Genomic DNA, 23,473 nt, shown 5'->3' with positions numbered 1-23,473 from the left:
GGTCTAAAATGGAACAAGCAGTATCCTGGATTAAATAACGAAAGTCATCCATCAGTAACTACTGATCTTCAAAAATTGTCTCTGTCTTCAGAGAACCTTCCAAGCTGTGTCTGCGGGGGAAGGATATTCATACACCCAGTGAGTCATCAAATCCTTGGATCTAAAGCTACTCAAGAAAGTGTACCCACTACTTGCCTCAATTTATTTTCCTGAACCACATGGTCTGAATTACACAGAGAACTCCCAAGGCAGAGGGAAAGGTGGACAGGAAGGATAAATACATCTCCGCAACTCATGAAGAACAAGAAAGTTGCCAGTGAATAACCTCTCTGTCTTCTTTCATTGCCAACATGCATTCCCATGCTATGTTTTCTGAATTTAGATTCTAAGTTCAGTGATTTTTCAACAGGGATGCCACTAAATTAAAAAAAAAAGTTATGAAGAGCTACCTTAAGGCTAAAAAGTTGAGAAACTCTTCTGTAGAATGTAAGAACCATAGCTAGATAGATTTTTAAGGATGCCAGAATGAGATTTTCAGAAACAGCAAGAAGTCCAATTTACCAGAGATCCCTGTCGTGAAAGGAATAAGATGCTTTCCCTTGAGTCAGATGAAAAATATCTCCTACTTTTGAGTATATCACTTCAGGGGGTCTTTGAGAAGGTCTTTAGTGCCAGACCAAGATTTATATTCTTCTCTTCTCCTTAGAAGGGACAACAATCAGTGCAGAATCATGTGCTAAAACAGTATAGAGAAGAAGCTTGCACTGACTTTTCAACAGACTTAGTGGTCACCTGCTCCGTCTCTAGTTCAGTTTTTTCCATGAAGAGGAACCTGAGGCATACATGTGTCCTCTTAAGGGACCTAGGAGGGACTCTACCAGGCAGATGCTGCTGTTGAAAGCATTGTATCAAATCTTTTCTGATTCCTCTCCATGTGGTAAAGCTGTTACAGACCCCACATTTGAGCCCAGTGCCAATGCCAGTGCCAGTGCTGCTTCTGGAGCAGATGAGTCAGTCCACTAAATTGTTTTGTTACATGAAAGAGATTTTTCCAATAATGCACAGAACTGTGATCTTCTGGAGGCTTAACAGCCTTTAGACACGCCCTTCCCCCATATCAAAGTTGAGAGCCACAGCAGGTCTGGGGGATAAATGCCTTAGGCATACTAGGTCAGGAATTACTTTCCCCAGGAAAATCAAGCAATGTATGTGGGTACTGCCAGAAATGCGGGGAATTTCTTGACGCCCTTTCATGTTTCTGGCATAGGCAAATGCCAGTACTGAAGCCAAGCCTTGATACTTTATATTACCTACATAAACATTTAAAAAAGAACTGACTACAAATTGGGCTAGTTAAAGGTAACTAGGAAAACAAGCACACAGTATAGCGCTGCTTCTGCTCTCCTTGTAATAGGAAAAGAAATGAGATGGTGAAGATGTGCACTCCCTTCTAGAGACTTAGGCTGCCTACAAGTGTGTTGGTTTGCATACTGTTTAGAATGTGTCAGAACAGACTCTGGGTTGCCTCACCATCATGTGTATTAAGCCCCCCCCCCATTTTAAAATCCCCACAGGGGTGCTTTAACTAAAGCTAATCAAATGAGCTTTAAAGTGCCCCTGTGGCCATTTTAAAATGTGGGGGGCTTAATACATGTGACTGTGTTCTAATTAGAGCAGCTGTCAGGGAACCACACTTATTAAAACGGCCCCTCCCCACTCTTGACCATATGTATAGGCACCCTTAGGTGCTGAACATGACATCTCAGAGAAATCCACATGTATTCCCTTGCCCCCAAAATTACAAGATTGTTTGTGAGGTCAGCTGTACCAGGAGTAGGAATACAGAGGTACTTGAAAAAGAAAATTGATCTTAGCAGAGATCTCATTTACAAGAAGGGCTTTTATACTACAGAACACATTCAAATGCATGAAAAATTTTCCTTATTTATTTTTTATACTATACACCTTTCACATATTACTGCTAGTCTTCTATAATGATGATTATGATGCCTACTGCTCCTGACTAGTATAAAGGGCAAGCATACAAAACTTACATGAACGCACACTAGTCAACATTAGTACAACACTAGTCAGCATGCGTCTTTCAGCACGCAGACTCTGCCCAACATACCAAAACTAGGGGTAAAATATTCAGAAGCCTTCAAGTGAATGGGAAGAATATGAATAATAAAGCAAACTGAAAACATGCCATCCATTGTATTGTACACAGAAAGACCTTATTACTTACAGTTGGAATGCATATCTTGCTCAAGGGATTGCCATCCAGTAAATATGATCCATTGAATGTCACATATTCATCATAATACTGAGGTGCCTGAGGGATAACACTACATAATAGTTTACGCTTTTCTTCTATCTTTTTCCTTATGTGCAAATATTCAAAATATGGATTTGCTCTCTCCGAACTGTATGGCTGAATCTCTTCAAGTTTCAGGGAATCTACAACAGCTGCCAGAGATTGCTGTGTTTTCTCTTTAGCTTGAAGTAAAGAGGGATTCACTTGTACAGACTGAGGTACACGTGACACTTTTCTTTTACGTGGATGGTGGACCTGAGCATCATCTTCCTCGGTTAATCTTATCCTTCCTTTCAGAGATGCAGACGATTCAGATTCTTTTTCAGATGTTTGTGGGCAGCCAACAAGATTTTGCTTACTCTGGTTAGCAAGCATATTTGCTCTATTTCTAGTAATTCTTTGAGGAACTTCTTGCTGCTCTGCCTTATGATCCTCAGTTTCTTCTACTTCTAGCTTAATGGTTTCATTGTATTTATGTACATCTTCCTGTGCAGTGTGTTGTGAACCATTTTCCAAGTGAGATAAAGGGTACTGTGGTAGATCATCTGCCAAAATAATTTCTCCACTATCTACAGAGCAATTTTTTTTATTAGCAGATTCACTCATAATTCCTTTTGGTATGCCTGTATTTAGTTCACATAGATCAATGTCTGTTCTATTATTAACCTCATGAGTTGAAACAAAATTTTCTTGTTGGACCTTTTCATTTCTGATTTCTTGAGATTCAGCTGTGCTACTATCCACTTCATCAGCTTGAGAATTCTTGTAAACAAGCTTATTGAAGGTATATGAATTTGCATTTAATTGTGAACCACTATTTGTAGTAACATCCTTTTCAGACAATAACACACAGAGAGTATTCGCTCTTTCAAAATTATGTGAAACACTCCTTGTGGAGCTCTCAGGATATACATTTATATGTACATCAGCCTTTTTAATATTTGAGGGGAATAAGGCGTTTTCAGTCTCTTTTGTACTACTACTGTCTGTATCCAAAGTAGAATTGGTTATCTGAATTATGTTTTGTTGCTGTTGCACAAACATTGGCTCTTGATTGCTAATACCTAGTAAAGATGTATTTTTGGATGGACACTCTGTATTTGGAGGTGGCTGGATATGCAAAGAGTTGGGTGACTGTGAAGGCAAAAATGATGCAGATTCCTGAAAACTGGAACTTCCCATAATTTCAGCATGTTGAGGTAAAAAGTCAGACAATTTCTGCTCTTTAACTGTCCTGTTTTCAGAATTATGCAATGCTGCAACAGTATTAGTATCTTGTTCTGACACCCCAGAACCCGAGCAGTTAAACTCATTGTTTAGAGAATTAAGTCTGTCAAAAGGCACATCCCATGGTTTAGGTTGCTGAGTCATACTACTCTGATTACACAGCTCTAAATGCACATGATTTTCTTCTGAAGGGCTCATCTGAGCAGTAGTTTTAATAATATTTATATCTGATGTAACAATCTTGTTGCAATCACTTCTAGATGGAGAAGATGCAAAACTGGAATGCAAATTAGATGTACTATTTGGAAAATCCCTTTCAGGTAAACTAGAAGGTATTTCATGTTTGGGGGAACTGGAAACATGACCTGGAGCTGCTAACAGAACATTCTGATTATTTTCTTCAGACAGTCGAGGCTGTTTTGTATGTTCAGGAATAACAGCAGGCATACTACACCTTCGTACTTCTACAACAGGTCTACAGTCACTTAAAACCAGTTTAACATCTTCAACAGAAGCTGATCTAATATAGGTTGGTGGAAGTCTATTTGCAAAAGGTGGCTTAATGCGGTCTGGCAACTCTGCAAGGCTATCAGTCTCCCTTTCAAGGAGGGCTGGTGATTTGGCACTAACCAAAAATGGTGATTGTGTAAAGGACATTTGGGAATCAGAACCTTCAAGCATGAAATCTGAATCATATTCAACTACAGGTCTTGGAGTAGTTACTATAGTATGGCATGAATCTTCTGAACTAGCAACTGAAATCATGGACACTGATCTGGAGCTTAGACCTGTCTTTTCACTTTCTGATTTAGGGGATCTGTTGAAGCTACTGTCTAAAACTAATGACAACTTTCCAGTGTTTAAGTTCTTTGTGTCCACAGACTGTGATCTACCACTTGTAGCATCTTTCAGCTGCTTTTCTTTCATGTAAACGTCTGACAGCTCTGAGCTTTTTGAACGAATCAGCTCTTTGTTTTTTGAGTCAGTTACCAAATGTTTTGTTCTCTCCTTATCTTTTATCTTGTTAAGTTCTAAAGAGGACCGATTCCTTAATCTTTCCTTTTCCTTTTGTTTAATTTTTTCTTTATGTTTCCTATGCCACTGTTCAATTTCCAGATCTTTAAGGCTAAGCATTCTTTCAAAACTAGTTTGCATTAAATCATCATTTACTAATCGTTTTTCCTTAGGTCGAGTATCCTTTGGTGCTGGTGATGACTTAGGTTTAGGTTTCTCAGGTTCAAGTTTCAGTTTAAGTAAATTATTTTGCTGAGTTTTATCTTTATGCTTGTCTCGTTCTTTGTATCGATCTATATCTTTATCCTTTTTATCTTTCTCTCTCCCATCTGGAGTTTTCAGCAATTCATCTTTTACTTTCTCTTTCAAGGACAAAAATTTTTCATGCATTGCCTTACTACTTTCTGTAGTATTACATCTCCTTTCGTCTTGTAAGTGCTTAGAGCTGGCTACAGCAAAGCTATCTTTATCTCTGGATTTTTCCTTTTTTTCAAGCTCTCTGTCTTTATTTTTACCTTTTTCTGGTTTACCATAGTCACCATCTTTTTCCGATTGTTTAACTTTTCTCTCTATACAGTGTTTTTCTTTGCTTTCAATCTTTTCTTTATCATATTTTTTATCAAGTTTTTCTTTGCTTCTTTCTTTTTCATCTAGCTTTTTAACAGTACCAAAACTTTTTATCTTATCATTTTCTTTATGGCATTTGTCCACTTGCTGGGAATTTGGTTTTTCCTTTGCTTTTTCTATACATTCATTTAGTTCTGTTTTCTCTTTTTCTGGCTTATATTCATGTTTTATCTTTTTTTCTTTATCTACATTTTTTCTTTCTATCTTCTCAGTGTCTTTTTCTTTAATCAAGGCTCGCTTTTCAACTTTCTCTTTATTTTCCTTAAAGTTTTTTTCCTGCTTTTCAGTATCCACTTCTTTTTCTACTAGATGCGTGCTAGTTGGCTCATCTTTAAGACCTGCACTTAAGCAAAGCAGTTCTGTTTCTTTATCTGTGAACATGACTTCTCTTTCTTCTTTTATATCTTTGATTTTTTCTTCTTTAAACAATCTCTCATTTTCCTTTTTGTTTTTTTCTCTCTCTTTCTCCTCCTTTAAACTTCTCTCTTTCTGGAAGTGTCTCTCCTTTCCTAATTTATCTTCTTTTGCTGTAGTTTTTTCCAACTTGGATTTTTTGTCTGAGGACTGAGGTTCATGTTCTGTGTTTAACAATATATCTTCAGTTTCATCACTTTTAAAAAAATTCTCTTTCCAAAATTCTCTATCAAATTCAATATTTCTTTGGACCTCTTTAGCATTATCTTTGTGCTTATGTTTCTCCTTTTCCCCCTCTTGTTCTTTTTTGTGTTTGTCCTTTTCTCTTTCTTTATGCTTCAGCTTATGCTTTTTAAGAGCTTTGCCTTCCTTATCAATTTTTTTCAGCATACAGTCTGAATTTTCAAAAGTTGGACTATTATCTTCATCTTTAATTTTAGGACTAGATTTTTCTCCAAAATCTAACTGAAACTCTTTCTGGTGATGTTTGCTTTTTTCTTTATGTTTGCAAGATTTTCCACTAGAACTTTCCACTAGGTATTCAGAATCTGTATTATGATCATACCGAACTAACTCGGACTGTAATGTGATTTCAGAACCTCCTGGTGATGAGCATACTTTAGTGTTTTCTTGCTTTAGTGGTGTTGACTGCTTTTCACTTAATCCACAGGGATGCTTGGGAGATTTTCCAGCAGTGATATGAAACAACTGTAATGAAGAATCTTCTTTTGGGCTGAAAGACTTTTTAAAAGTTTCCTCCTCTCTGGCTTTATCTAAAGAATCTAATCCAGGACTAGCTAGGTTTGTTACTCTAGCATTTTCTTTTTCTTGCTTTAGCTCTTGATTTTCTTTATTTTTACTCTGATTTTTTAATTTCCTTTTAACTTTCCCTTTTTGCTTGTGTTCACTTGAAACAATGTATTCTTTTTTCATTCTTACATCAGAGTTCGAAGTTTCTGAGATAGAACAAGGAGAGACAATCTTTTTGTCCTGAAGAATTTCTTCATCTGAACTTTCAGAACTTGAGTACAAAACTCGTGATGGCTTCTGTTTTTTACTTTTAAATGATTTTGGAAAAACAACTTTTTCTTGTTTTACAAATAAATTACTCTTTTCTACTTCAGACTCATCCTCTTTCCTTAGATCCTTTCTAAGAATATGTCTGTCATCAATCATTTTTTTAATTTCATCTTCATCATCATCTTTAAACTCATATTCATCAAGAGCAGATGAAACTGGTGCCTTACTAGGGACCATCTGTTTGTTGTCACTGACTAGAGATTCTTTCTCTACTTCTGAATCAGCATTCCCCTCTACACTGGAAGGATTTACAGATGGAGCTTCTTCAGAATCTAGATTGAGAACACAAAAACAAACAAACAAGGTTAAGAGACTGAAGAGAAAAAAAACCTTCACATTTTAGTTAAGGACAAAATATCTCAGTTTACAGATAAATAACAGTATTATTAGAGGGCAAAACGAAACAGCACTTAAGACTTCACCATAACTATTTCAGTGCTGTCACACAATGTACTGCTCTAGGCCAAGGGTTTTAAACTAGGTGTTTACTGTCACTGGTCTAGTTCATTGGTGCTCTGTCTCCAGCCTGCAGGTTTCATAAGGACTGCAAGGGCCACTTAATGTCATTCAACCCAGAGGGCCAGAAATTTGGTGGTGGGGAAGTAGTGGCAGAGTTAACTGCCACTCCTCTGCTATCAAATTTCTGGACCCATGGGGAGCCCTATGGGCCACATGTGGCCCTGTGTGTTAAGATGCGCTGTTATGGGTTGCTCTGCATAGAATCATAGAAAACTAAGGTTGGAAGGGAACTCAGGAGGTCATCTAGTCCAACCCCCTGTTCAAAGCAGGACCATCCCCAACTAGATCATTCCAGTCAGGGCTTTGTTGAGTCAGGCCTTAAAAACCTCCAAGATTGGAGATTCCACCACCTCTCTAGGTAACCCATTCCAGTGCTTCACCACCTTCCTAGCAAGACAGTTTTTCTTAATATCCAACCTAAACCTCCCTTCTGCAACTTGAGACCATTGCTCCTTGTTCCGTCATCTACCACCACTCAAAACAGTCTAACTGCATCCTCTTTGGAATTAACCTTCAGGTAAAGACTGCTATCAAATCCCACCTAAATGTGTAGGTTCAGGCCAATAATGTTTTTCACCAGCTGTTGAGATTTTTCTCACAAAGCATCAATAGGAATAGGGAGCTTTTTTGAGTGAATTACCCACTGGAACTCTGAGAACCTATATATCCCATCACTCATCATATTGTGCACAACTTGGCACAACCAGTCACTGCAGTATAAATGTACAGGCTAATAATGCAGAGGCTGCTGTTATTTGAAGGGTTGAACTGTGTGCAAATGTTTTAACTGCCCCTTATATTCATTTTTAGGGAACGTTAGATGTTAACTTATGAAAACCTGTAACAGAAAATCATAAAAAGAGTTTTTGACATTAGTTCTAAAATCCTGCGACGTTGATGCTTTCCATCAAGCCCAAGTTAAATTTTATTTCACAACAGCCTACCTGGTGTGGAGAAGAAAATTTTAACATTCTATTCCTTTTATGCTGTAGGTTCATACTTTATATGCACATTAAAGATATGACAAGTGCTTTTCCAGGAAGCTTATAATCTATAATCTAAGTTAGAAATAATAAAGCAACAGAATACAAAAACTATGGCATGGAGGTAGAGACAAGAGAGAACAATCTCAAAGGAAAGCTTATTATATAAACATCTTGTCAGTTACTTTTATAGAAGTTAAATATATTACAATGTAGGCATGTTCACTGGTGTAACTAAGTCTTAAAAGGTTCACACTTGGTGTCTCAAAAGACCCTCAGACAATTAAAGAAGCTAATTTTGGATAAAATGGAGAAAGTAATTAATTAGAGGGATCTCAAATGGCTAAAACATCTACAGTTGAAAGACTTGCTTAAGTCTTGCTGAAATAACTATATCTAAACAAAAGCAATTAAAATAAGATGACTAAAATCCATTATGGAAAACAAATCAGACTCTTTATGTGAATATTAACTAAAATACATAGCTAATTATATAATTTATCAAAACATTGCTTTAAGTTATTTCTCTTTCATTTCGAATATATCGAAATGAAAGAGAAATGACATAAAGCAATTATTGGCCACTTAAATGCAATGACTTAAAGCAATTATTATCTTGCTACTCAATTATACACCATTTTTTCACTCCTCTCTTCCTACAGGAGACACCCATGTCCATCTAGGAATATTAATCAAATACTCAATTCCAGTATACAGTATAACCTGGATTATTTTCCATGGTTAGGTTCCTAATCCCTCTACAAATACAAGAGCTTGAAAACTATCTGGAAGTATATACAGCAAGAGCAGGTCTCCTGCAGAAGCCTTTACTTCAAAACGCACCACTTCTCTAATCAGCTCCAGCTGACTGGAGCTCACCCTCTATTAAAAGCCAAGTGAGACACCCTTTGTAAAGTAACAGCCAACAGCTAAGTGTCCCATTCTTAATTCAATGACCCACTACAAATTAAGCATGGTGCAAAACATTTGTATATGAAAAGTCCAGGTCTTGATTACTATAATTTCCCCTGAGACTTGGAAAGTATAATATTAGTACTCTGGTAACAAATTACTTTCAAACCCATAAATCTCAGTAACACAGTGACAAGGAGCCAGAAGCCCCTGTTACTTTAAGTAAGGAGTGCAGGATGCCATGCCTGCTATGTGAGGCTGCAGCAGAGGAGCACAGGCTGGTCATTAGGCAAACGGGAAACCCGTGTGTGTGGCTGGGGGAGCCACATGACTGAAAGGAGTGAGGCTTAGAGGCATATAAGCCCAGGGCCTGAGGCAAGGCAGGCAGTGTGGCCTTACAAGCTGCAGGAAGCAGAGCTCCAGGGAGAGAGGGGCTGAAAGAACCAGTCTGGCAAGCACCCAAGCACTCAAGATTGCTGGGAGGTGAGAGCCCAAAGGGAGGTAGGGCTTGCAGGGTGGCATAAACCCAGAGTGGGGCAGAGTTTTTGTTAGAAGTGGTTATTTGTATTTGCATTCTGTTTTAAGTTGATGCCAGAAGACCAGATTGTGGCTATGGGGGCAGCATGGAGGCCATAGGTGCACCTCAGACGTACCCTGCATAGAGCCTTGTAGGGGTCTGGGACCATAAGGGAGAAGCTTGGCAGCACGAGAACAGCCTCTCTCAAGTGAGGGTCCCAAGGGGCTGGGTGCTATGCAATCAGCCTTGCTCAAGTCAGGGACCCCAGGGGGCTGAGAAAAAAGAGCAGCCTTGTCTGGGTCCAGGACCCCAGCGGGCCCCAGGTCCAGAGAAGGGTGAGACCAGAGCCAGGGCCCAGAAGCCAAGGTCTGGGGCAGTGGACCTAGGTTGAGGGGCACACAACCAGAGAAAAAGGTGCCGAAGCCAGGAATGCTGAAGCCCCCACAAAGGTTTGAGGTCTGAGGGGACCAAGTCTTATGGTAAGGCCAAGGGGACCCTCCAAAGTGATCAATTACCGTCTGCAAGGCATGGGCATGACTACAGGGGAGGATGGAGGTCACAAATGCAGCCCAAAAGGTGCCTGGTGCCCCAAGACACAGCAGGGCCAAGTGTGCTACAGTTAAGTGCCCTGAAGGGCAAACCTGAGGCTGATTGGTTGAGGACTTGGGTCTCACTTTGGGACTGTGGGACAGTCTCCTTATACTATGTAAGATGCATCAAGGCATGGCAGGATTGGTTAAAGAGGAAGGGTACTCTAAGGAGTCAGAGGGGGGTAGGAGTCACTAGGTCACCATGGGGCATCACAGCCACCCTTCGGGCCAAGACCTTGTTACATACATTCAACATTTTACACCACCGTTTAATCCTCAAATGGTTCTTTCTAACTTAGAAAGTTACTTGTTCAGAACTCGCACAAGGCATATTCTTGTCACCAGTGTGACTGAAGGCCACATTTCAAGCCTCTTCTGAAAGCACAGGGGCACTAGATTTGCTCAATGTTATTGGGCATATAGGGTCTTTTTTTTTAGCATGGACAAAAATATAGTTTCCTCTACCTTGCTAAGAGAAACAACCAAACCATTACAAAAAATAAACACGTGTAGTAGGGGTGGGCAAAATGTGGCCTGGGGGCTGGATGCGGCCCACCAGGCCATTCTATCCGGCCCGCGAGGCCTCTAAAAAATTTAGAAAATTAATATTTATTTGCCCTGAGCTGCCCGTCATGCGGCCCTCGATGGCTTGCCGAAACTCAGTAAGCGGCCCTCTGGCCAAAATAATTGCCTGCCCCTGAAGTGTAGACACACAACATGAAATAATTAATAGGGGTACACATTTTCAGAATTTTTGAGCCAATACCAGCGGCTGTTTAAGAAACCATACTGGCTGATACCAATCCAATTCCAATATGCAGCCAGGTGTGGAGTCTGGTGTGGAGGAAGGAGTGGGGGGGAAGGAAGGGGCATGGCGGGGGGCAGATTGAGGCCCCCCACAATGAGGGAGGGAGTGAGGCAGGGGCAGATGCTGCTCAGCCAAAGTGGGGCAGGGTGCAGGACAGAGCCACAAGTGGCTTGTCTGGGGGGCTGCGGTTCCCATCACTGCACACACCCCGGGAGGGCAAGGGGGATGCATACCCCTGGATCTGTGCGCAAGGCAGGGCAGGCTGCTGCTGCAGGCTGGGGTGGTGCCAGGCTCTTTCTGGCAGGGGGCTGGGCCAAGCTGTGCTCAGGGCAGGTGGTGACAGTTCTGGGAGAGGGGCTATGGGGGGGCTGCACCCACCCCAAAATTTGCCATAGGCCCCCCCGTAACCCCACTCCCAGTGCCACCGCTGCCTGTCCCAAGCACAGCCTGGCCCAACTCCCCACTGGGAAGACCTTGGCGCTGCCCTGGCCCCAGCCCATATCAGCAGCCCACCCTGCCCCACACAGATCCAGGGGCACATGCCCCCCCCCCCCCATGCCCTCCCAGGGTGCACGCAGTGGCAGGAGCCGCCCCCCCATCCCCTGTGCTGCCTGGGCAAGCCACTTGTGGCTCTGTCCTGTGACCCTCCCTGCCCTGGCTGAGCAGCACCTGCCCCAGCCCCACTCCCTCCCTCATCATGGAAGCCTTGATCTGCTCCTCCCCCCCATACCCCCCCCCCAACAGATTTACCAGCCAATGTTGCTCTCCAAGCTGCAGGGCTGAGCTCCTAGCTGCGTGCATGCTGTGGCCGAGTGCACGCACGGGGTATTTATCAGCCACATTATTGGCCACATTAGGCAAAAAAAGCTGATTGCCGATACTCTCAATTTTCCTCATATTGGTGCTGATCCGATATGGGACCGATGTATTTCATAGACATTAGGGGCTGGAAGGGACCTCATGAGATAGAGTTCAGCTCCCCTACCATAGGCAGAAAGTCAGCTGGGATCAAGTGACCCCAGCAAGAAATACATCCAACAGTTCCTTATTCAGCCAAGGGGGCTTCTGTGCCCATTGACTGAATTTCTTGCGAGATGGAATGGCTTTCCCCTGTGCTTGTTGGATTATGTGTTTTTGAGAGAGGACCATTCCTCATGTACTCCCTTTTCTAGAGGCATATGGCCTCTAATTACCTGACAGACCAATTCTTTCAGTTTGCAAAAGTCAGCCTGCCCAAAGTTAAGGACTTCTGTTTTGCTGAGGGGTTTGCCTGCTCTTCAGTGAACTAAGAAGGTGACCAATTCATGGTCGCTGTCACCAAGCTTCCCCTCAATCCTCACATTGCTCACCAGGTCCTCCCCTTTGGCCAGGACCAGATCAAGCAATGCCTCTCTCCCCTAGTTGGCCCATTGACCTCTACCTAATGCAGGTCTTCAATGCAAGTGAGAAAGCTATGCGACCTGTCAGATTTGGCCATGCGCTCATCCCAAGAGAAGTTGTCAGGGAAGCTGAAATCCCCCATGGCAATCACATATCAGAAGTGTGCGGCTTTGACCAGTTCCCGATTGAATTTCCAATCTAGATCTTCCTCTTGGTGAGGAGGTCTATAGTAGACTCCTACAAGTATGTCACCCTCCCCATGTTCTCCTTGTATTTTGACCCAGAGAGTCTCAAGATGCCCTTCCTGGTTAGAAAACTCAATCTGCAGGGAGGTGAACTGATCCTTAACGTAAAGAGCAATACCCCTACTCCTCCTCCCCACATGGTCTCTCCTATACAAGGTGTAACCCTCTAAAGCCACTGACCAATCATATTGGTATTACTCGTATTGGTGCACCTCCAATAATTAATTTCAAATGGTGATGTCCGGCAATTACACAACAGAAAATAGGGTCTTAAAATAAAAAGTAGAAAGCGTTTGTTGCTAGAACTGTGCAATTAAAAAGTCTACTCTCTAACCTGAGCAACTGTCTTCATCATCAGAAATAGGCACCTCCCTTTTCAACAGCATTTCCAACTCTTCTGTTTCAGCTACATCGACCGGTCTCTCTCCATGTTTGTTGGCCTGAAAAGGATTTCCACCATGTCGAAGCAGCAGCTTCACAATCTGCAATACATGAGAATATCATTTATATTTTGCAAGAGCTTCAAAATTACCCATCAGAAAATATATGCAGTAAATAGATTAATATTTGAATGCATTCTTCTATGCCTGTGTTCTTATATATTTTTACTTCTGTAACGCGAGTTCTAATTTGACTTGGGACACATGTATTGTTGTGACTTAACAACGTGCTCCAGCTTTTTATCTATGGAAGCCCAGGCTGCAGAACAAAACTTCAACAGGCGGGAATGCAACTCCAAAGCAAGCTATAACCCATAAGCTGGGGGGAACCCTCTTTCCCTTTCCAAAAAACCCATATTATTATAGTATCTGCATTTGCTTGAACACAGCAATAGGAAGAAAAAATAAATTAACTCTTCTTCCTTCCTGACCCTTTGCTTCAACCCCTCTCTCACACAACCCAGATTCAATATGCCCTACTTTTCTCCAGTTGTTCCACCTTCACAGCACTTATTGCTTAAAAAGAAGTGACACTTCAAGCAACAGTAGTGTAACTAGCTCTCACAGCCACCCACATTTGAAATGAAAACATCCACAGTAAGCAAACGATCACAGCAATCACCAAAAATCGTTGCATCTTCAACTAAACAGCCCAAGTCACTTAGGTTTGTTTACATTTTTGCTGCAACTCCAAATTATGCAATTTACTGTTAGTCACAAGTTGAAAAGAAACTGCAAGTGGGTTTGGGATATGCTTCTTTTATGACCATTTTATTAAACAACACAGCATCCATCTAACCCATAACCACAAAGTTTCCCATTTCTCAGGCACTGTCTTCATTCAGTTCCATTATGAAAACCCACTTCTGCCATGATACCAATAAGGAATAAGACAATTATTTATTTTATTTATTAATTCATTAGACATATCCACCACCTTCCTTCATTATTCCAATATGGCAACAACACCCTCATGATTTGCCTCTTTACACTTGCAAAAGTACTTTCTCAGTTCAGTGACTTATTTAGAAAATAATTTTCTTGATGTAAGCAATATTTCTATTTTGCATCTTCCACAATACACCATACACACTGTAGTACCTAAAATAATTTTCAAAGAGAAGAAATCAAAGACAGGAACAGCTAGTTTGAAGAAATCTAAAACAGAAATAAAACCACAAATAAAAAATAAAGAAGAAAACAAATGGCTATAAACGTACAGGATCACCTTCAGTTTCCTTCCCTAAGACCTGGTATCAAGCACCCTGTTTTATTTAAATATATTAATACAGATATAGAAGTATGAATTAAAACACCATATTTTCTTGCATACAACACACCCAGAACTAGATACACACCTGATTTCTGAAAGGCAGAATGAAGAAAAAAAGATTTCCTTGTAGTAAGTAAATAAGTAGCAGCAGCTAGGGAGCTGAGCCTGCTGATTTTTCTGCTCCCTATGGATCATGTGCTGAGTTACTTTCACGTTGGCCTGGCAGAAGCTTAAGGGGCAGAAGCTGCTATCAACATATTTTCTTGCTTATAATGCACACCCCAACTTCCAGCAGCTGGCTTTTTTTGGAGTGGGGGAGAGAAGGTTTATACTGTACGCAAAAAAATATGGTATCCTGCGGAAGCTACAACATAATTTGGAAATACTTTTCTCTTGAGAAACAGAGTAGAAAGTTGGGGGGGGGGGGGTGATTTCCATTCAATAGCCTTTAGAGGCTTTCTAGTTTTTGAAACAGGCATTAAGACAAAAGACTGGAAAAGTGGAGTTCTGTCAGTGGAACAAAGGGACTAAAGCCAGAAAAGGATGACCCAGGAAGAGCAGAACCAGGGTTATATAGACACTTGGTGATGCTCAGAATGCGTTTTCTTGCTCAATTCAAAACTTGAGTTTACAGATTATTATTATTATATACTTACATTTCTATGTCCACTACTAGCAGAGTCATGAAGTGGAGTATCATCATCCAATCCTTGTGTGTTCACATCAGCCCCTGCTGTTATTAAGACTTTAGCAACATCATAATAACCAACATTGCAAGCTTCATGCAGCGGTGTCCAACCTGTAATAGTGAAAGTCACAAAATTCAATTACTGATCATACACATGTGCTTGTAAGCAAGTGATACCTCCTATAACAAAACTACAAACATTAAGACAATACAATTGCTACCTGTTCGTGATTTTGAAATGAACTCCCTATTTCCAGTGGTGTTCAACATCTGGCCCATGGGGCACCTCACAGGCCCAGAAATTCGAGGGCAAGAAAGCAGTGATAGCATTAATTGCCACAGCTCAGCTCTGGAAGTGGTGGCAACTAACACTGCCCTTGTTCCTCTGCCGCCCAGGTTCCAGACACACGGGGAGTTCTGTACTAAATGACATGGCCTCAGCATCAGTGCACAGGACAGCTTCCTGGCTGGATCCAATGTGAGGAGTCAGGCCAGTGTGCCAGGTCTGCCTTCCGAGGCTGGTATGCTGGATCATACCTGTGGGCTGACCCTGCATGCCAACGCCATGCAGGGTCTAGCCCCTGGATTGGCTCTCCTCCTCATCTGGCCCATGGGGTCAGAAGGTTGAGCAACAACTGCCCTAGGGTAATTCCTATGTTATACTGTGCTATACGCACATAATGTGATGCTACTCAACACCTCGGTTGGAGGATCAAAATGCTTTACGAATTTAAGTCTTATCAACACTCTGGACAAGCAAGCACCCAATTTTTATTTTGAGTAAATAGAAACCAAACACATACCAAAATTAAAGTTTGTGGAATGACTGAAAATCTGACCATAAAAGCACTGCATTAAAAAAAACAAACATTCCTCTGCATTTTAAGAAAGGTCTGGTAGTGTAGTTTGCAGGGAGGGGGGACGGGGGCAACTGTGGTACCCACCTCCCCAGCCTCTGACACAGCAGAAACAGCCCTGCTCTATCTGGCCATAAGAGCTGGCCTGGATCAGTCCTTCATGACCCAGCTGGAAAAGCCAAACATAGGGATGCACAGTGTAGGTACACACCATAGGGATACACCCTTCCTTCATCCCCCAATCCTGCTCTCCAGCACTTAACACCTTTCATCTTCACTCCCCTCCACCCTCTGGGATGCACAGAGATTTTGTCCAGGGCACAAAACTCATTAGTTAAGCCCTTGGAAAGATCATTATGTAGATAAACAAAACAGTCCTTAGTTTAGAATTAAAGCAAAACCTTGTATTAATTGCCAGTGCTATTTTAGAGTCACTGAACATGTAACAGAAGTAACAACTTCATATTGCTAAGTACAGCTCAGAATGGCATTTCTCTCACTTTCTTAAATAATAAACTATTGACAAATAAAGCAAGTTATGGTATTTTCCCCAACAACACATCCCCAAATGAAACATGAGCCTTGTTCTTGGAAGGCAGAATATAAAAAAAGGCAAGGCAAATACTACCAGCAGCTCATTTGCTGCTTCAGGCACAATCTGCAGTGTTCAGCCAATAGCTACACCTGTGAGTGGGGTGGGTCTACAGGCTGGAATGGGACAGTTGCAGCTGTGTGTGGGGTGGGTCTACAATCTGGACCTAGTCTGTGGACCTAATCCACTGCATGCCAGATGGGTTACCTATGCTGGATTGGTCACTTTCCCACCTGTGCTGGATCAGGCCTGCTATCCTGGCACCAGCCCGAAGCAAGCCAGATTGGGCCCTTTGCATGCCAGATTGGACCCTTTTGCTGTGGCCCTAACCCCTCAACCACAGTCCCATGTACACCACATGAAGGCTGCTGCCCTGGTCCCAGGCCCAACCACAGCACCAGGTGTAACATATGGGATTCCACTATTTTGACTCCACGAATACTGGATTGGGCCCTAACCTGGTATCCTTGTGTGCTAGGATTTCATGCACAGGGTGTCATCTGGCCTGGGGGGGCTTAGACATTTGGAAGGGGTTGAGTGGTGGCAGTATTGTCACTGTTTTCATCTGCCAAATCCTGGATCTTTGGGGAGCCCTGCAAGTCAGGTCTTACAGCTCTGGAGACCACATCTGGTCCACAGGCCTGGGTTGAGCAGCTCTGCAACACACCTTTTACTACCTTTGACTCAGTCCTCAATCATTCCTTTCCTCCTACCAAGACTTCTTTCTCCTCACTTGGAAGAAATTTGCCATATCCTATAAAAACTGAGAACACAAGAAGTGACCATCCCCTCTCCTTTGAATTGCCAACCATTCCCTGGACTCCTGGTTACAGATGCTTAAGTTTCACAAATGATCTCCCTCCTCTAACCCTTCCACTTTCCCCAGTGATCCCTTCCCACCTCCTGGCACCAGCTCTCAATACCCCTTTTACTGTTCTTAACTTCTCACTGTGTTCTGGTTCTTCACCCTGACCAAACGAGCATCACCATTCTGTTTGTCACTCAGACCTGTAATCTGGGATTTATGTTTCTCTTCAATTTCCATCAAGGTCCTTACAATTTAGACACAGCCTACCTGTGTGTTCTTTCTGCTTAATACTTGAAAGATCCAGCCCTTAGTAGTTGCAGCTTACAGTCCAGCAGTTTTGTGTATGTTTCTGTCATCTCCCCCATATGCTACAAGGAACTACTAGGTTTAACTTTAAATGCCTGTGCTGAACTTCTTATTTACTACTGAGATGCTAAATCCTGCTTCCAGTAATGTTGGCTGCCCCCTCATATCACCAAGCAAGCACGTCTGTGTTATGGCACTGGATGCTAAATACAGATTAAACAAATTATTTGTTCGAGACGCTTTATGTAACAAGAAACAATGGTCATAAACTGACAGAGATCAGATTTAGGCTGGACATCAGGAAGAACTTCTTCATGGTAAGGGTCACCAGAATTTGGAATCGGCTTCCAAGGGTGGTAGAGCTCTCCCCTATCTTGGGGGTCTTTAAGAGAAGGCTGGATAGGCATCTGGCTGGGGTCATCTGACCCCTGCACTCTTTCCTGCCACTGGCAGGGGGTTGCACTAGATGATCTGTTGAGGTCCCTTCCAACCCTAGCATTTATGAATGTATGAATTCTACCTTGAGCAGGAATTTGGAGCTAGATGACCTCTAGTGGTCCCTTCCAGCCCTATTTTTTCTAAAGTTACAGTCAAACTTGAATAAAATTGCATACATGGGACTGACAAAAGCCTGATTTTAAGCTTATGACAATAACCAGAGTTATACACCAGATGGCAGCACATGCTGAAGAAGTACTGAGTAAGCCAATATTACATGGTAATACCCATTTAATTTTTACCTGTATATATCTTTGCAAATAACATATTATGAAAGAAAGGTTTCTCTTTGTTGCAACACATTTAATTTTCTTTACCAGCATACATAACGGTATATCATTGTACATACAATACTTTAAACAACAGTGAATTCTGTAACATAAAAGGTTGTTTTCTCTACTTGTTTAGTCAGTACTCTTGTACATGAAGCAAAACAGTGAACACATCTATTACTTCAGGAATGCTATTTATAAAGGCTTGGACAACTTGAAATGAGGATAGCGACTGCATGCATGACATCGTTTCAGTAACAGGACCAGAAACTTCATTATACTGTTCTTCTCCCCCATCTTTATCATCATTACAACATCTACTGACACTTCGAGTAATGTCTTTGACAATCATTTTTGTAAATGTCACAAACCCACTGTAAACTTGGATAAACTCTCCAGAAGTTACACTAGCATCAACAACTGTAGATCATTTCGAGTCTGAAACTGATGCTAGTAGTACATTTCCAACATGATGGGAACTGGATGGGCTAATTACTGAGGTGTTAGCTGGCTGAAACATGCCTCAAAGAAGCAATTAGTAATGGTGACAGGAATGACAACTTTCCAGGCTCTGTGCATAAACTGAATGGAAATTTTCTCATCAATCTCTTTCTTGTTCTACTCCACAGCATGTAGGTATGTAGGTCATAATGTATTTGTCTTCAGATATTACTGTTGTTTGGATATACACTGAGGATACCCTGGTCACATAGTTGAAGCATGCAGGTCATGTTTGATGGAAGTAAAACTAGCTCTTTAATTTTGGTGTAAGCTTGACAATCACCCAACAATGCTTTTATTGTGTTGTGTTACAACTCACTCTTCAAATATTTGCCCACCAATCCATGAGAGGCTGTTAGCCCTTTCAGAATGTTTTTTTAAATTTTTGAATCATAAATGTTGAGATGTTTTCCTATCACAAACAGCGATCATTTTTCAGTGCCAGTTATATTGGTACAAAGAGCAACTGTCCAACAAGACTTGGCTTGTTTACCACTATAACTTTTTTCATTTTTGAAACAGAATGTTCCATCAAGAAGGAGTTCCAAAAAAGAATCCAGTTTCGCCCATATGGAGTATCATCAAAAGTGTAACGATTCCAGTTATTGGTAATCTTGAAACCCACTATTCCAAAGCATCATGAACAACACTGGCAGCTTTTCCTGTGACAGCTTTAAATGGAATATTATGTTTCTTGAATTACTCAAGGAAGTCATTATAAAATTCTAATCCAAAAATATTTAGCAAGTGTCTGCCATTTCTGACAACCAAGACCTATTTACTGGAAGATTATATGAATGGACTTAAACCACTTCAGCAGTACCTTCGCCAACTCCATTCAGGTGTAGGTTCTCAATTTTTTACAGCTCATTGCAGACAACAAACCGTGGTATTCTTTTATCTGCAGTCTTCTGATGACTATATTTGAAACTGTTGATATACCTATTCCTAATTTCTTAGCACTCTCTCTCCTTATAGTTGTGGACCACTGTCAGAATAGCCATTTCTGGGCTGATCACAGCCTTCTCTTGTGAAGGCTGAACAGGTTCAGGTCCCATAGCCTCTCCTCATAGGGTCTGCCCTGCTGTCCCCAGATCATCCGAGTGGCCCTCCTCTGGACCCTCTCAATGCTGGCCACATCTCTCCTAAAGTGTGGCACCCAGAACTGGATGCAGTACTCCAACTGTGGCCTGACCAGTGTCGCATAGAGGGGGAGGAACACCTCCTTGGCCCTGCTTGTGATCCATCTGTAGATGCACGAAAAGGTGCAGCTGGCCTTACTGACCACATCCTCACATTGGTGGCCCATGTTCATTTTGGAATCGATAATGACTCCAAGATCTCTTTCTGCCACTGCTTTCGAGAAGGGAGTTCCCCGGCCTATAGATATGCTGCTGGTTCTTACTGCCCAAGTGTAGTACTGCACTTGTCGGTATTGAATCCCATCCTAGTCTCATTTGCCCACCCCTGTAGTCTGTCCAGGTCCAGCTGTATCCTGTCCCTCCCTTCTAGCATGCTCACCTCGCCCCAAATCTTTGTGTCGTCAGCATATTTGAACAGGGTGCTTTTCACTCCCTTGTCCAAGTCGCTAATAAAGAGATTGAATAGTGCGGTCCTGAGGACCAAGCCCTGGGGGACTCCACTGCCCACATCCTTCCAGGTTGAATATGACCTGTCCACCACCACTCTCAGGTTGCAAATCGGCTGAGGGGCCGCACCCCATCTGGCTGTGTAGGCATCAATGCCACAGTCACCTAGCTTTTTAATGAGAATGGGGTGGGAGACAGTGTCAAAGGCCTTCCTGAAGTCCAGAAAGACTACATCCACCACGACACCTACATCCAATGATTTTGTGACCCAACTGTAGAAGGCAATTAGGATGGTCTGACAGGACCTGCCCCTAATGAACCCATGCTGGTTGCCCCTGACCCTCCCCCCTGCTGGTCCTTCCCAGATGTGCTCCTGGATAATCTTCTCAAAGAGCTTCCCCAGGATAGTTGCCCGAGTCCTCCCTCCTCCTTTTTTTTAGAAAACAAGCAAAGCATCCTTTGATCTTAGAGGAGTAAGGCCTTGAGTGCTAGGGCCATAGACGGCTTTGGTAGCACTGAAGAAGCCGCAAGGTGTCACAGATGTCAGCAAAATGTTGGATTTCTTTTGATTTCTAAATCCACCACTCATTCTTCAGTTCTTGTGTTCTCCTTTGCACCTGATTTTGCTTGTTGGTGCGCATTTTTCATGATGGCAGAGTTGATGTCATTCTGCCAGGCACAGAAAGCTTTCCGTTCCCTGTCCATGAGACCTTGAATTTCAGTGTCATTTTTGTGAAACCAGTCTTGATGTTTCCTGGTCTTGTAACCCATGGTATTTTCGCAGGATGAGAGAACAGCTGTCTTAAGTCCTGTCCAGTGCTCCTCAACTCTTTCTGGGTGCTCTGTTGGTAGTGCCTCATTCAGGAGTTGCTGGAATTCTTCTCTCTGCTTGAATGGGTCCTTCAAGCACCCAATGTTTAACTCGTGCCCGACCTGCTTCTTCTGCATTTTTCATTTAGGAACAGTCCTGATGGACATGCAGGAATGGATGAGGCAGTGGACAGTCCAACAGTCATCAGCACTAGTCATGAGTCTCGTAAATCAGGACATCCTGGCAATCACAAGTCCAAACAATCACATAGTTGATCAAAGGCCAGTGTTTCAATCTAGGGTGTTTCCAGGACATCTGGAATTTGTTCCTTTGATGGAACAGGGTATCTGTGATGACAAGCCCATGTTCTGTACACTTTGTTAGGAGAAGGACCCCGTTAGAATCTGAATTTCCAATGCCTTCTTTTCCAGTAGTACCATTCCAAAGTTTTGAGTCTCTTTCCCACTCTGGCATTAAAAGCTCCGAGAAGGATGACTGTGAAAAAGACTTACCGGATAAAGCTTGGAGGCGGTGGGACACCGCACCAGGAGACGAGCATGGCAAAAGTGAAACAGCAGCAGGCGGAGCCACCACGGGCGAAGATCAAAGGGAAAAAAAGGACAAGCCGGGAGAAGCTGGGAACAGCTCCCGCATCAGCCTGGGCACTTTCTATACTAGCATACTGGGCCGATTGGCTGGCTAGATGCCCAGGGCCAGGATAAAAGACCTGGTGGAAGACCAGCAGGGAGGACCGGAAGTAGTCCCCAGCTGGCTTGGAGGGGCTGGAGCGCACGAGCGGTCCCAGCGAGGGAACCTGGTGGGTACCCCAGGAGGGGGTTCCTCCGAGAATGCAGGGCCAGAGGATTTACCTATGAGGTCAGTGTGGGCAGAGGAAGTCTACAGTGAAGACTGGAGCCCGGCAGGACCCAGCAGCACCAGGATCCAGATGTAGCTGATGGGTGGCGGATATCAAACCCAGGGAAGAGGCAACGTGCCAGGGGACAGAACGGTGCCGAGGACAGATGCCGCATAAGTGGAGAAAAGGGGGCTGTAGGAGAGGTTCAGAGTGGAAACATCACTACTAGCCTGCTGCCGTAAGATCCCAAGAGCCCAAGCGCTGAGAAGGTTCTGGACATTAACTTCGACAACACAGGTGACATTGTGGTTGGTGTTAGGCAGGGTGTAGGGGAGGCGGAGCCCCATAAAGGAGGAACAGTGGGAACCACCAAGGGAAGGCGCCAGGGGAGGCGGGACCAAACATCGTCCTCCTGATCCAAACAGAATTATCATCAAAGACGTGGCAGGCAAGGCCCCTGGGGGAACCAACCCGAAGTCACTCAGTAACCAAACTGTTCATCCCAAAGTCACAGCAAGGTTCGAAAAGAATCCACACATGCAACGTCCAGGGGAGAGACACGGAAGATTACAATGATCTTACCATCCTCTCAAATATCCCAAGGGAAGATATCTAGCTGTGAGTAGAAGTTCTTCATGATCTCACCAGCATCGAGAGTCAGGGCATATGCACTCACAGTTGTCGCCTGTTGGTTTTTGGCGAGTTTCAGATGAAGAGTCATGAGTCACAGTGAACAATAAGCTGAATATGAGTCAACCGTGTGCCCTCATTGCGAAGAAAGCTAATTGCCTACTGGGCTGCATTAGTAGGAACATTGCCAGCAGATAAGGGAAGTAATTCTTTCCCTCTATTCAGCACTGGTGAGGCCACATCTGGAGTTACCGTGTCCAGTTTTGGGCCCCCCCGCCATTACAGAAAGCATGTGGACAAGACGGAGGAAGAGCAGGGGAGGGCAACAAAAATCATTCAGGGGCTAGGGCACATGACTTCTGAGGAAAGGCAGAGGGAACTGGGCTTTTTAGGTCTGCAAAAGAGAAGACTGAGGGGAAAGTTGATACCAGCCTTCAACTACCTGAAGGGAGGTTCCAAAGAGGACGGACCTAGGTTGTTTTCAGTGGTGGCAGATGACAGAACAAGGAGCAATGGTCTCAAGTTGCTGCAACAGAAGTTTAGATTAGATATTAGTAAAAACTTTCTTACTAGGAAGGTAGTTAAGCACTGGAACAGGTTACCCAGAGAGGTTGTGGACTCTTCATCGTCGCAGGTTTTTTAGACCTGGCTAGACAGAGCTTTGGCTGGGATGATCCAGTTGGGGATGGTTTAGTGACCAGGCGGTTGGACTAGTGACC

At 42.8% G+C, this 23,473-nt stretch overlaps 1 protein-coding gene across 4 annotated transcripts in view; it reads right to left on the bottom strand.

Annotated features, from left to right (window-relative positions):
• The window catches only part of ANKRD12 (ankyrin repeat domain 12), a 151,157-nt gene that overhangs the window by 22,898 nt on the left and 104,786 nt on the right, over window positions 1–23,473 (bottom strand). For all 4 annotated transcript variants that reach the window (XM_019490468.2, XM_006262850.4, XM_059724245.1 and 1 more), the window contains 3 exons: window positions 15,003–15,145; window positions 12,968–13,115; window positions 2,249–6,951 (listed from right to left, as the gene is read on the bottom strand). In XM_019490468.2, the coding sequence (XP_019346013.1) occupies window positions 2,249–6,951; window positions 12,968–13,115; window positions 15,003–15,145 (4,994 nt within the window). The remainder of the gene's footprint in view (window positions 1–2,248; window positions 6,952–12,967; window positions 13,116–15,002; window positions 15,146–23,473) is intronic.

Source organism: Alligator mississippiensis, chromosome 3 (genome assembly GCF_030867095.1).
Source record: "Alligator mississippiensis isolate rAllMis1 chromosome 3, rAllMis1, whole genome shotgun sequence".
Lineage (NCBI taxonomy): Eukaryota > Metazoa > Chordata > Crocodylia > Alligatoridae > Alligator > Alligator mississippiensis.
The sequence above is the reverse complement of the archived record's forward strand: the minus strand, read 5'-3'. Positions and strand labels throughout refer to the sequence as shown.